The sequence below is a fragment of the Scyliorhinus canicula genome, chromosome 2, assembly GCF_902713615.1.
Source record: "Scyliorhinus canicula chromosome 2, sScyCan1.1, whole genome shotgun sequence".
In the NCBI taxonomy this organism is placed as follows: domain Eukaryota; kingdom Metazoa; phylum Chordata; class Chondrichthyes; order Carcharhiniformes; family Scyliorhinidae; genus Scyliorhinus; species Scyliorhinus canicula.
The window spans coordinates 263,279,010-263,291,932 of NC_052147.1; the positions used below are offsets into that span (position 1 = coordinate 263,279,010).

At 47.7% G+C, this 12,923-nt stretch overlaps 1 protein-coding gene across 6 annotated transcripts in view; it reads right to left on the reverse strand.

Moving 5' to 3' along the window:
• cacnb4a (calcium channel, voltage-dependent, beta 4a subunit) overlaps positions 1 to 12,923 on the reverse strand; it is a 403,331-nt gene that overhangs the window by 106,028 nt on the left and 284,380 nt on the right. For 5 of the 6 annotated variants that reach the window (XM_038790022.1, XM_038790026.1, XM_038790025.1 and 2 more), the window contains 2 exons: positions 6,037 to 6,113; positions 5,397 to 5,416 (listed from right to left, as the gene is read on the reverse strand). In XM_038790022.1, the coding sequence (XP_038645950.1) occupies positions 5,397 to 5,416; positions 6,037 to 6,113 (97 nt within the window). The remainder of the gene's footprint in view (positions 1 to 5,396; positions 5,417 to 6,036; positions 6,114 to 12,923) is intronic. The other variant, XM_038790023.1, reaches the window with a different exon arrangement.

The following is a 12,923-nucleotide window of genomic DNA, read 5'->3' on the forward strand; positions in this document are numbered from 1 at the left end:
ATTGCCCACTCTTCTAGCTCATCCAAATCTCCCTTGCTTCCTCAATACTCCTGTCCCTCTACAGATCTTTGTATCATCTGCAAACTTATCAACAGTGCCTTCAATTCCTTCTTCCAGATCATTAATGTATATTGTGAAAAGTTGTGGTCCCAGCACAGACCCCTGCTGAACACCACTAGTCACCGGCTGCCAGCCTGAAAAAGACCCCTTCATCCCCACTCTCTGCCTTCTGCCAGTCAGCTAATCCTCTATCCATGCCAGGGTCTTACCCTTAACACCATGGGTTTTTAACTTATTTAACAGACTCCTATGTGGCAGACTAGGTACATTGTAACATCTGTTTGTGGCTCGTTTTTTTCCTGCAACAAGCTGCTTGTCTGAAGCTTGAGAAGTGCCAACCCCACATTGAGCCTAAAAACAAGGGGTAGCCATTTGGCCCATTGAACCTGCGCCGCCATTTAATAAGATTGTGGCTGATCTGATTCAAATCTGCATCCCGCCTACCCCCGATAACCTATCACCCCCTTGCTTCCCAAGAATCTATCCACCTCTGCCTAAAAATAGTCAAAGTCCCTGCTTCCATTGCCTTTTATGGAAGGTTTCGAAGATTCACGAACCTCCGAGAGAAAATATTTTTCCTCATCTGACTGGTGGACCACGAAACCCTGGTTTAGCTGGGGCTGGTTTAGCTCACTTGGCTAAATCGCTGGCTTTTAAAGCAGACCAAGCAGGCCAGCAGCACGGTTCGATTCCCGTACCAGCCTCCCCGGACAGGCGCCGGAATGTGGCGACTAGGGGCGTTTCACAGTAACTTCATTGAAGCCTACTCGTGACAATAAGCGATTTTCATTTCATTTCAAACCCTCCCGCTCTTTCCGCTTGCTGTGGACACACTGGAAAGATTAGAGATTGATAATGTTATAAACGCACCTTCTGTGGCCATCTAGTCTGGAGTGGGACTTGAATTCAAGAGTTTTTAGCTTCGAGCTTGGGACTCTTCCCATTGAGACACCAGATGCCCCTCCATGAATCCTCATTGCAGGCAATGTCATTCTTCCAACTTTCTCCACTGCAAAGTGTAAACATTCAAGAGCATTTTGAAGGGATTTGATGAGTTCCTGAATTTGCCACAGAGTGATGCCTCATCCTTGCAGAGGTGGCTTAAGCACTTAAACACTGCATCAGGTATGGAGCAGCAATCTATGGGGGCCTGGGAGGGCAGGAATGGCAATGCCTCTGAATCTGCAGCATGACAGAGAGGTGGAGTAGAGATAATGGAGAGGGCAACCTCTATGTGGTGCCCTCCACTTACTTGCAGTGGGACTACTCTTGCTCTTCGACAGTGGCAGCAGGTCAGCCAATGCACCCGACATCTCAGTGTGCATGTCCATTCAATGCTCTCCTGTATGCAACCCCAGTGAAATCCTCCCCTGAGCCCTCCACAGCAGAACTCATCCTCTGGTGAGCCAGAAAATGTAACTGTCCTTGATTCCTCGCCTAGTCTATGCAGGTGCTCTAAAGTACTTTCAGTAGATTCTGAGCTGGTGATGGCAAGCATGAGATCAGGTGACAAGATCTCTTCACCAGTGCTGTGGGGACTAGGGTGACTGGATAGGCAGCAGAACTGGTTGTCGGAAATTGGAACTCAGAAGGGGAAGTTTGGTATGAGGGAAGAGCCGTAGACTGAGAAGCGAGAGGTCCATGGACACACCTTCAGCAACTTGGACATCATGCCAAATAGCAGGAAGAGGCGATGATGAAAGTTGAGAAAGGAGGTAATGCAAGAAAATTCCATTAGAACATAGAACATAGAACAGTACAGCACAGAACAGGCCCTTCGGCCCTCGATGTTGTGCCGAGCATTGTCCGAAACGAAGATCAAGCTATCCCACTCCCTATCATTCTGGTGTGCTCCATGTGCCTCTCCAATAACCGCTTGAAAGTTCCGAAAGTGTCCGACTCTACTATCACAGCAGGCAGTCCATTCCACACCCAAACCACTCTCTGAGTAAAGAACCTAATTCGGACATCCCTCCTATATCTCCCACCCTGAATCTTATAGTTATGTCCCCTTATAACAGCTACATCCACCCGAGGAAATAGTCTCTGAACGTCCACTCTATCTGTCCCCCTCATCATCTTATAAACCTCTATTAAGTCACCTCTCGTCCTCCTCCTCTCCAAAGAGAAAAGCCCTAGCTCCCTCAACCTTTCCTCATAAGACCTATCCTGCAAACCAGGCAGCATCCTGGTAAATCTCCTTTGCACCCTTTCCAATGCTTCCACGTCCTTCCTATAATGAGGTGACCAGAACTGCACACAATACTCCAAATGTGGTCTCACCAGGGTCATGTATAGTTGCAGAATAACCCCACGGCTCTAAAACTCAAGTCCCCGTTAATAAATGCTTACACACTAGCCTTCTTCACGGCTCTATCCACTTGAGTGGCAATCTTCAGAGATCTGTGGCCATGAACCCCAAGATCTCTCTGTTCCTCCACATTCCTCAGAACCCTGCCGTTGACCCTGTAATCCGCATTCAAATGTTTTCTACCAAAATGAATCACCTCGCACTTATCAGGGTTAAACTTAATCTGCCATTTTTCAGCCCAGCTCTGCATCCTATCAATGTCTCTTTGCAGCCTACAACAGCCCTCCACCTCATCCACTACTCCACCAATCTTGGTGTCATCAGCAAATTTACTGACCCACCCTTCAGCCCCCTCCCCCAAGTCATTGATAAAAATCACAAATAGCAGAGGACCCAGCACTGATCCCTGTGGTACACCGCTGGTAACTGGTCTCCAGTCTAAAAATTTTCCATCCACCACCACCCTCTGCCTTCTATGTGATAGCCAGTTACTTATCCAATTGGCCAAATTTCCCTCCATCCCACACCTCCTTACTTTCTTCAAGAGCCGACCATGGGAACCTTATCAAACGCCTTACTAAAATCAATCAACTGCTCTACCTTCATCTACACACTTAGTTACCTCCTCAAAGAATTCAATCAAATTTGTGAGGCAAGACTTACCCTTCACGAATCCGTGTTCATTCATTTATTCATTCATTCATCCATTCACCCATTCATCTCAATGTTTTCACTGACATTGAACGCCATGGGTTCTGTCGCAACAGACATGGTGCGGAGAACCGTTACTTTTGTCCCTTTCCACCAACAATTCTGCTTTGCTCCCTTCTGTTGTGAGCCACCTTGTCCTACAAGACAGAGGGCATGATGTCAGTGGTTGTGTCCAACTGTGTTTGGATGATGTGCCTGCCACAGCTGAACAGCTGAAGGTTTTGGGAGGCATTGAGAGGTGGGAGTAAAACTGGCAGAATTGGTAGGCGTGTGAGGGTGTGGTGGAATATTGAGATGCTCGGCATGAGTCCTGAATGCCAGGGGGTACTGCCGTGTATGATGTGGGTGTGATGAATTGAGTAGAATGAGAGGCTGGTAGGGGTAATGGATATGAGGTGTCATGTCAAGATGCATTCTCATGTGATCATTCGACGTTTTGTGGCATTGCTGCCAGTTTCTCAGGTTCTGACTCCAGAGGTTAACCTCTCTGGCTGCCTTCTCATCCTCTCTTTGGAGGTTGGTCCTGCAGGTGCATGGCACCTTTCCACCTACCCATCTGCAATAACAATGTGCCCAGCGGCCCATCCATCACACGGATTCTATTCTGCCCTGGTGTTCACTTTGCAAGAATTTGCACTGCAGCAATCTTTCTGACCATCTTTCCTAAGATGAGCCTGCCTTTAAGAAGAGCAGGATGGTTGTACTAGTTGGTCTGAAAACAACTTTGCTAGGATGTCTTTCTTGTCCAGAGCTTGATGTCAGCATTAGGAGACAGAGGGCAGCGCTGGAGGTGCACCAGCAAATGATGAGGTGGGAACACAAAGTTTCCGAGAATCCCTACGGAATCCCGACAGTACAGTAGGCCATTTGGACTGTTGAGTCTGCACCAACCCATCGAAAGAGCACCCTACCTTGGCCCACTCCCCTGCTCTATCCCAGTAACCCTGCACATTGATCATGGCCAATCCACCTGCTAGCTTGTCATGCAGAACGCCGGCAGCGTGGGTTCAATTCCCGTACTGGCCTCCACAAACAGGCACCGGAATGTGGCGACTATGGGCTTTTCACAGTCACTTCATTGAAGCCTACTTGTGTCAATAAGCGGTTATTATTATTATTACCTTATCCTGCACACCTTTGGACTGTGGGAGGAAACACGGAGCACCTGGAGGAAACCCATGCAGACACAGGGAGAACATGCAGATTCCACACAGTCACCCAAGGCTGGAATTAAACCTGGGTCCCAGGTGCTGTGAGGCCCAAGTTTGTGTGTCGCTCATCTCAATCTAAACAGGCGCAGCAAGTTTGCAAATAGTGATCCACATACCCAAAAAAACTATCCAATTTCTCACCCTGCCCCACTAGAGTGCAAAGTTAATCTTGACTACCTTTTCAATTTTGTTCACTACTGGGAAAGAGTTGTGAGAACTAATTCTATAAAAACCTAAAATTGCAACACTCTCTTTTCTTGATCCTTGCAGTCAATCAAGGAAGCAAATATTTAAGACATTTAATTAATATAGAAGCAGCATTGTCGTGACTAATATATACAACTTCAGATCACAATACTCTGCACCATATTGTAACTGATAGTTGATTCTGTCTGTGTCTCCATGGGATTCCTCCAGGTGCTCCAGTTTCCTCCCACAGTCCAAAGATGTGCGGGTTAGGTAATAATAATAATAATAACCGCTTTTTGACACAAGTAGGTTTCAATTAAGTTACTGTGAAAAGCATTACAAGCCAGCAGATGGATTGGCCATGAACTGGAAGGAAGGACACCTGAAATCAGTTATGTCATTCTTTAAATGCAAGGTGGCGTCCAATATTGTCATTAACCAGCCAGTGGGTTTGGGGAAATGGTTGTAATTTTCTGACCAGGCCAACAAAGTGGGAAGAGGCTTCACGACCAGAATAGGCCCAAAAATTTAAGTTGTTACAATTTTTAACTCTCCTGTGAGGCCAGGCAGAGCCTTCAGGTCCTGCAGGGAAAGTTTAAGTCTCCCATGCCAGATCTATTCCCCTCCCCACCCAACAATGTCAAATCCCTCCAATGTCAAATGGCTGGAGAGCAAAAAGCAGTGCATCAAAATAAATTCAAAGTTTTTTATCAAAAGTCTGAGACAGGGGTGTAGAAATTCGACAAAAGTTCATTCGCTCCAATAGGCTTACAATCTAATAATGTGGAAAATACACTCAGCTCTCATTATTACAACGGAGTGAATCAGACAATCCCAATGATGGCGATAGCCTGGCGCAGGACTGGCCATCATGTCGGGAGCAATGAAAACAAGAGGATGAAAAACACACTCACCACTTTTTGCTTCTGTTTTGCTGCAAAGGAAAACATACATTTATTAAGAACAAATGGTCTAGTCCTGGATATCACTGTATTCAATTACAAAAAGGTCGCTCCAGCTGTCAAAATATGCATGATCTCAAATAAAACTCATTGCGCAATAATTGCAAATAATTATATTACAGAAACAATGCATAGAATGTTTTCATATTATTCATACATATATCTGGGTTGTTCGTTTTTGTAGAAACCTCAGTGGTATAGCACTCAACAAGGCAAAAAAAAACAAGACGGAGGATGCAATGACACAGCGATTTGGATCAGACAAGCTTGGCATCCACTTTGGGCCGGATCTACTTTCAGTCACACCCACTCTACCGAACAGTATCCTTATATCAGTGAAGCAGCAAGAAACTCATTATATACACATATAAGAGTTCTTCAGGTTCAGAAATCACAGATAAGCCACTCGAGTTTCACTCTCATGGTTTATGATGCTTTCTGAACTCTGTAAGCTGTAACTTGCTCTGCCATGCAATACACACGGAGATCAGGTATTCTCGGAATACCCTAAAATACCTACAGAGTTAAAGTCAGTTGAGCAATTGCAAGTCGAATACTCCAGGTGTGATTTAATTAGCAAGAACAAATTCACCTGCAGAAGGGGAGGGAGAACGCCACGTACCAGACACCATATCACCGAGACTGGAAGAAGAGTTGCCACTGGACTTCCTAATGAAAAGAATTAACCGAGAGTGAGGAAAACAGCAAAGAACGTCACTGAGATCATGCTCAAAATCCGTACACTGTTTTCACGGCTTTAAACCTTGAACAAAATCAATTATCAGAAAATATCACAGAATTTACAGTGCAGAAGGAGGCCATTCGGCCCATCAAGTCTGCACCGGCTCATGGAAAGAGCACCCTCCCCAAGGTCAACACCTCCACCCTATCCCCATAACCCAGTAACTCCACCCAACACTAAGGGCAATTTTGGACTCTAAGGGCAATTTATCATGGCCAATCCACCTAACCTGCACATCTTTGGACTGTGGGAGGAAACCGGTGCACCCGGAGGAAACCCACGCTCACACGGGGAGGATGTGCAGACTCTGCACAGACAGTGACCCAAGCTGGGAATTGAACCTGGGACCCTGAAACTGTGAAGCAACAGTGCTAATCACTGCACTACCATGCTGCCCATCAGGATCATTTAACAGGTCAATTGAGTCTCACTCATATTTATTCATTCAATTTAGTTAAAAAGTGAAAGGTACTTTTATGTAACTCGTTCTTAAAAGAATAAACAGGTGCAGCATTAAGTGCTTGTGATCGTCCTGCTCCTAAATAGATCCCTAATGATTACAACTTGAGAGGTGTCCAGTGAACCATGTTGGCATTGACTTATTTTTACTAAAATTATCAGTTCGAGCATTACAGTTAAGACATTCACAAAACAGACTCTCCGGCTTAAAGCTTAAAACACGTCAGCTCTCTGTAAAGTGTAATGAAAATACAAATTAGACATTATTCTGCTGTCACCCTCAGTAACATGTGGGAATTCTCAATGAGAATAAAATAAACATCACCAATGATAATAGGCGGGACTCACCGAGCCTCCGCGCCGAAATTGCGGTTGGCACGGGAGCGGTGACTGGGGCGTCAGACCCACGATCAGCTCTGATGCCTTCCCGCGATTCTCCGAGGTCCGGAGAATCACCGCCAATCGCGCGCACGCGGTCGACGCAGCGCCGGGCGGGGGCCATTGTAAGAGGCCCCGTGGTGATTCTGAGCCGGCAGCTGGCCAAGTTCCCTCATAGTTCCACCCGGCGGGAGCTCGGAGTGGCGGCTGCGGTCCCAGTCCGCGGATGCCTTGGTGGGGGGGTGGGGGGATCCATCATGGGAGGGGGCCTCCAGGATGGCCAGGCTCGCGATCGGGGACCACCAATCGGCGGGCGCACGTCATCTGGGGGGAATCTATATTGTTGGGGCCGACTTGCTGTGTGGGTCCACCATGTTGTGCTGAGCCACCGCACGCATGAGAGGACCCGCGGCCGGAAGTGCAGGGCCCCATATCGGCAGCCGGAGCTGCGTGGAGCACTCCAGGACCCTGCTGGCTCCCTTCAAAATGGAGAATCACTCTGGACTTTCTCCAGGAAATTCCAGAGTGATTCACGCACGTTTCCTAGCGAGCGTGGGTCATAGCCCCATTTTCAGAGAATTCCGCCCATGAAGTCAGAGATAATTTATGGGGTGGGATTCTCTGTCGGCAGGATCTTCCACTTCGCCGGCAGCACACTCGCACCCGCGCATTTCCCGACGGCGTGTGGGTGGCCACAATGGGAAACCCCATTCTCCAGCTGCCGGGAGGGAGGATTCCGCTGCCAGCGGGGGGCGCTGTGCCAGAAAACGTGTCTGGCGGGACGGAGAATCCTGCCCATGGTCTATCCTTCAAGACATTGCGAAAGAGCCAAGGAATGGGACAGACTGGATTGCTATCTGAAATAACTGGCTGAAAGAACCGACACAGACTCTCATGGGCCGAATGTTCTCCTTCTGTTCTGCACCATTCTATGATCCTATGAGAGCAATAACTATGGAATTAATAGCTATTTCGAAATTCTAATGGTATAGTAAGAGCTCTAGGAAAAGGAGAGTGGCATCTCCATAAAATCATCACTGGACAAAGTATGACGATGAATCAGTGCAAAATCAGAAAAATACTGGAAAATCTCAGCAGGTCTGGAAACATGTGAGGAGAGAGAAAATAGTGTTAGCGCTTCGAGTCCATACGATTCTGAAGAGTTATAAGGACTAAGATTTTCCAGCATGTTTCTGTTCTAGTTTCAGATTCCAGCATCCGCAGTATCTTGCTTTTATTATGATGATTCAGTAGGTTTTGATAGATTTCTTCACCAGCATCAAAGCAGATTTCAAGCAACGATTGTGCTCCTGTCCCACACCCAGTCTAGTTTTGGATTTGGCAGAAGGTGGCAACCTTAAGCACCCAGTCATTGAAATAAAGTGCTGGAAATGGAGCTTAAGTGCTTTCCATTACAAAAACAATCACCCAAAGCAGACAGATTTATAAATAGTTGAACCTCGGCTGCTCGCCAGTGACTAACCAACTGAGGAAGCACCACTCAGGAATTACAACTTAAAGCTGACAGCAACGCAATCGTTCATCCAAGTTCACTCAAGCGTTCAGCTGGAGTTTGTCAGGAAGGAATTAATCCAGAAAAGGTGCCCATGAAGCCGTCAGGATGACGTTAAAACCCATCTGGTCCACGTCCTTTAGGGACGGGAATCTGTCAGCCTGGCAAAAGTGGGACTCCCAAAGTGCGCCGCTGTGGTTGACTCCTACTTGCTCTCCAAAATGACCTCGCAAGCCATTAGTTGCACCAAGAAGGCAACCCATCCTTGCCCTTTTCAAGGCAACTAGAGTGGACAATAAGTGCCAACCTTGCCCACACCTCGAGAATGAATATTTAAACAAATATTGAATGGAATCATGTTGTTTTACAGAAAACAAAATGCATTTTCCTGTAGGGAAACCAAAATTTCTGCGAGTTTAATGATGAGTTAATGATGCAGAGCTGCAGGATCATAAAACATTGCCTAACCGTTCTAATCATAAGCATTCAATAGTTCACCTTGGCAATGACAGAGATAGAGGCCAATATAAGTTCCTTTCTTTTTTTAGGTGGTATCCGCATGAGCAATGTATTGGCACTTCCACAAAACAATGATGAGATCAATTTGATGAGGTTTGTTTTCAGGTGCAGGGATTGTGTCACGCAATTAGCCTGCATTCACCTCTGTTGAGGCAGGCTGCATGAAATATTTGTGTTGCCAGTTCATGAACATGGTGGTGTGGTCCAGCCCAGTGAAAATTTGTATTCCTGTTGCTGAATCCCCCCACGACCAACATCAATTGAGCAGAAACTGAATTGGACCAGGGGGCAGCACGGTAGCATGGTGGTTAGCATAAATGCTTCACAGCTCCAGGGTCCCAGGTTCGATTCCCGGCTGGGTCACTGTCTGTGCGGAGTCTGCACGTCCTCCCTGTGTGTGCGTGGGTTTCCTCCGGGTGCTCCGGTTTCCTCCCACAGTCCAAAGATGTGCGGGTTAGGTGGATTGGCCATGCTAAATTGCCCGTAGTGTCCTAAAAAGTAAGGTTAAGGGGGGGGTTATTGGGTTACGGGTATAGGGTGGATACGTGGGTTTGAGTAGGGTGATCATGGCTCGGCACAACATCGAGGGCCGAAGGGCCTGTTCTGTGCTGTACTGTTCTATGTTCTATACAAATACCGTGGTTACAAGAGCAGGCCAGAGGCTAGGAATCCTGTGGCAAGTGACTCACCTGTTGACTCCCCCAAGTCTGTCCACCATCTACAAGTCAGGAGTGTGATGGACTACTCTCCACTTGCCTGGATGAGTGCAGCTCCAACAGTCAAGAAGCTCAACACCATCCAGGATAAAGCAGTCCACTTGATTGGTTGCCCATCCACAAATATCCACTCCTTCCACCAATGATGCACAGTGGCAGCATTGCGTACCATCTGCAAGATACACTGCAAGAGCTCACCAAGGCTCCTTGAACAACACCTTCCAAACCCACAGCAGTTATCATCTAGACGTTCAAGGGCAGCAGAAAGATGGGAACCACCACCATCTGGAGGTTCCCCTCACCATCCTGAAAGAAAATCACTGTTCCTTCACTGTCGCTGTGTCAAACTCCTGGAACTCCCTCCTTAACAGCACTGTGGATGTACCTACACCACATGGGCTGCAATGGTTTCAGAAAGCACCACCACCACCACCTTCTCAAGGGAAATTAGGGATGTGCTGGCCTAGCCAAGGATGCCCACATCCTATGAATAAATATTAACAATACTCCCGATTGGCTTCACACTAAACAGTGGGACCAGCAGTGTGCGTGGCTGACATGTATTACAATCAGCTTGTCCTTCTAAAAGGCAGGCATTTTATCCGTATATTAGGAACAAGAGGGTAGCTAGAGAAAGAGTTGGCCCACTCAAGGACAAAAGAGGGAAATTATGTGTAGAACCCGAGGAAGTAGGTGAGGTCCTTAATGAGTATTTTGTATCGGCATTCACAAAGGAGAGGGACATGTTGATTGATGGTTCTCAGAGGGATGTGTAAACACTTTAGAACTGGTAGTTATTACGAGGGAGGAAGTGTTAGGTGTGTTAAAGAGCATTGAGATAAATCCCCATGGCGAAATGGCATCTATCATAGATTGCTGAGGGAGGCAAGAGATGAAATCGCTGGGCCTCTGACAGAAATCTTTGTGTCCTCATTGGCCACAGGTGAGATCCCAGAGGATTGGAGGATAGCCAATACTGTACCATTATTTAAGAAGGTTTGCAAGGATAATCCGGGTAATTATAGGCCAGTGAGCTTGATGTCAGTGATAGTGAAATTGTTGGAAAAGATTCTCAGAGATAGAATCTGTGCGCATTTGGAAGTGAATGGTCTTATTAGCGACAGACAGAATGGTTATGTATGAGGGAAGTTAAGTCTCACTAATTTGATTGAATTTTTTGAGGAGGTGAGAAAAATGACTGACGAGGGAAGGGCTGTGGATGTAGTCTCCATAGACTTTAGTCAAGCATTTGATAAAGTCCCTCATGGCAGGCTGGTGCAAACAATTAGATCACATGGGGTCAGGTGTGAAATAGCAGGATGGAACCAGAACTGGCTTGGCTACAGAAGACAGAGGGTAGCAGTGGAAGGATGTTTTTCCAAATGGAGGTCTATAACTTGTGGGGCGCGATTCTCCGCACCCGCGGAAAATCGCGAAGTCGGCCGTTTTCACAGCCGACTTTTGCGATGGCCCGACACGGCCCAGTTCCCGACGTATTCACGTCTGGGAAATGTGCTAGAAACGGGGCCGCGTCAATCACGTGCGCGATCACGCCGGAACGCGACGACGACATGAACACGCCCACGTGACGCCGCCCGATGCCGTAAAAAGGCGTGGGCGAGCACAGAAACTGTAGGCGAGGATGTCGGAGCTCAGGAGAGCAGCCCCGCGATTCGTGGAGGCTGACGTGGAGACACTGCTCGAATCAATCGAGCAAAGGAGGGGCATCATCTGCCCGCGTAGAGGGCATTGCCACCCTGCCAGCGCGGTGCGCCAGGCCTGGCATGAGGTGGCTGCTGCCGTCAGTGGTGTGGGGCAGACCCCTCGCTCTGCAGAGCAATGTCGGAAAAAGATGCACGACCTCACCAGGGCTGCCAGGGTAAGTGCCAAGAGGGTGCCCCCGGGTCACAACCATCCCTCCCCCATTTACTTAATCACCCACCTCCCCCCCCCCCCCCCCCCCCCCCCCCGGCACGGGGGGTGGAGGGGGATTGGGGCAGAGTGAGTTGAGGGTGGTTCACAAAGTAGTCACAGACCCAGCGCTCTGGCCCCCGTGGAGAGATGCAATGGTCTTAGAACATAGAACATAGAACATTACAGCGCAGTACGGGCCCTTCGGCCCTCGATGTTGCGCCGGCCTGTGAAACCATCTGAAGCCTATCTGACCTACACTATTCCATTTTCATCCAAATGTCTATCCAGTGATCACTTAAATGCCCTTAAAGTTGGCGAGTCTACTACTGTTGCAGGCAGGGCGTTCCACACCCCTACTACTCTCTGAGTAAAGAAACTGCCTCTGACATCTGTCCTATATCTACCACCCCTCAATTTAAAGCTATGTCCTCTCGTGTTGGTCATCACCATCCGAGGAAAAAGACTCTCACTGTCCACCCTATCTAACCCTCTGACTATCTTATATGTCTCTATTAAGTCACCTCTCAGCCTTCTCCTCTCTAACGAAAACAACCTCAAGTCCCTGAGCCTTTCCTCGTAAGACCTTCCCTCCATACCAGGCAACATCCTAGTAAATCTCCTCTGAACCCTTTCCAAAGCTTCCACATCCTTCCTATAATGTGGTGACCAGAACTGCACGCAGTACTCCAGGTGCGGCCGCACCAGAGTTATGTACAGCTGCAGCACGACCTTATGGCTCCGAAACTCAATCCCCCTGCTTATAAAGGCTAGCACACCATATGCCTTCTTAACAGCCCTATTAACCTGGGTGGCAACTTTCAGGGATTTATGTACCTGGATGCCGAGATCTCTCTGTTCATCTACACTACCAAGAATCTTGCCATTAGCCCAGTACTCTGCATTCCTGTTACTCCTTCCAAAGTGAACCACCTCACACTTTTCCGCATTAAACTCCATCTGCCACCTCTCAGCCCAGCTCTGCAGCGTAGCTATGTCCCTCTGTATCCTATAACATCCTTCAGCACTATCCACAACTCCACTGACCTTCGTGTCATCTGCAAATTTACTAACCCATCCTTCTACACCCTCTTCCAGGTCATTTATAAAAATGACAAACAGCAGTGGCCCCAAAACAGATCCTTGCGGTACACCACTAGTAACTGAACTCCAGGATGAACATTTGCCATCAACCACCACCCTCTGTCTTCTTTCAGCTAGCCAATTACTGATCCAAACCG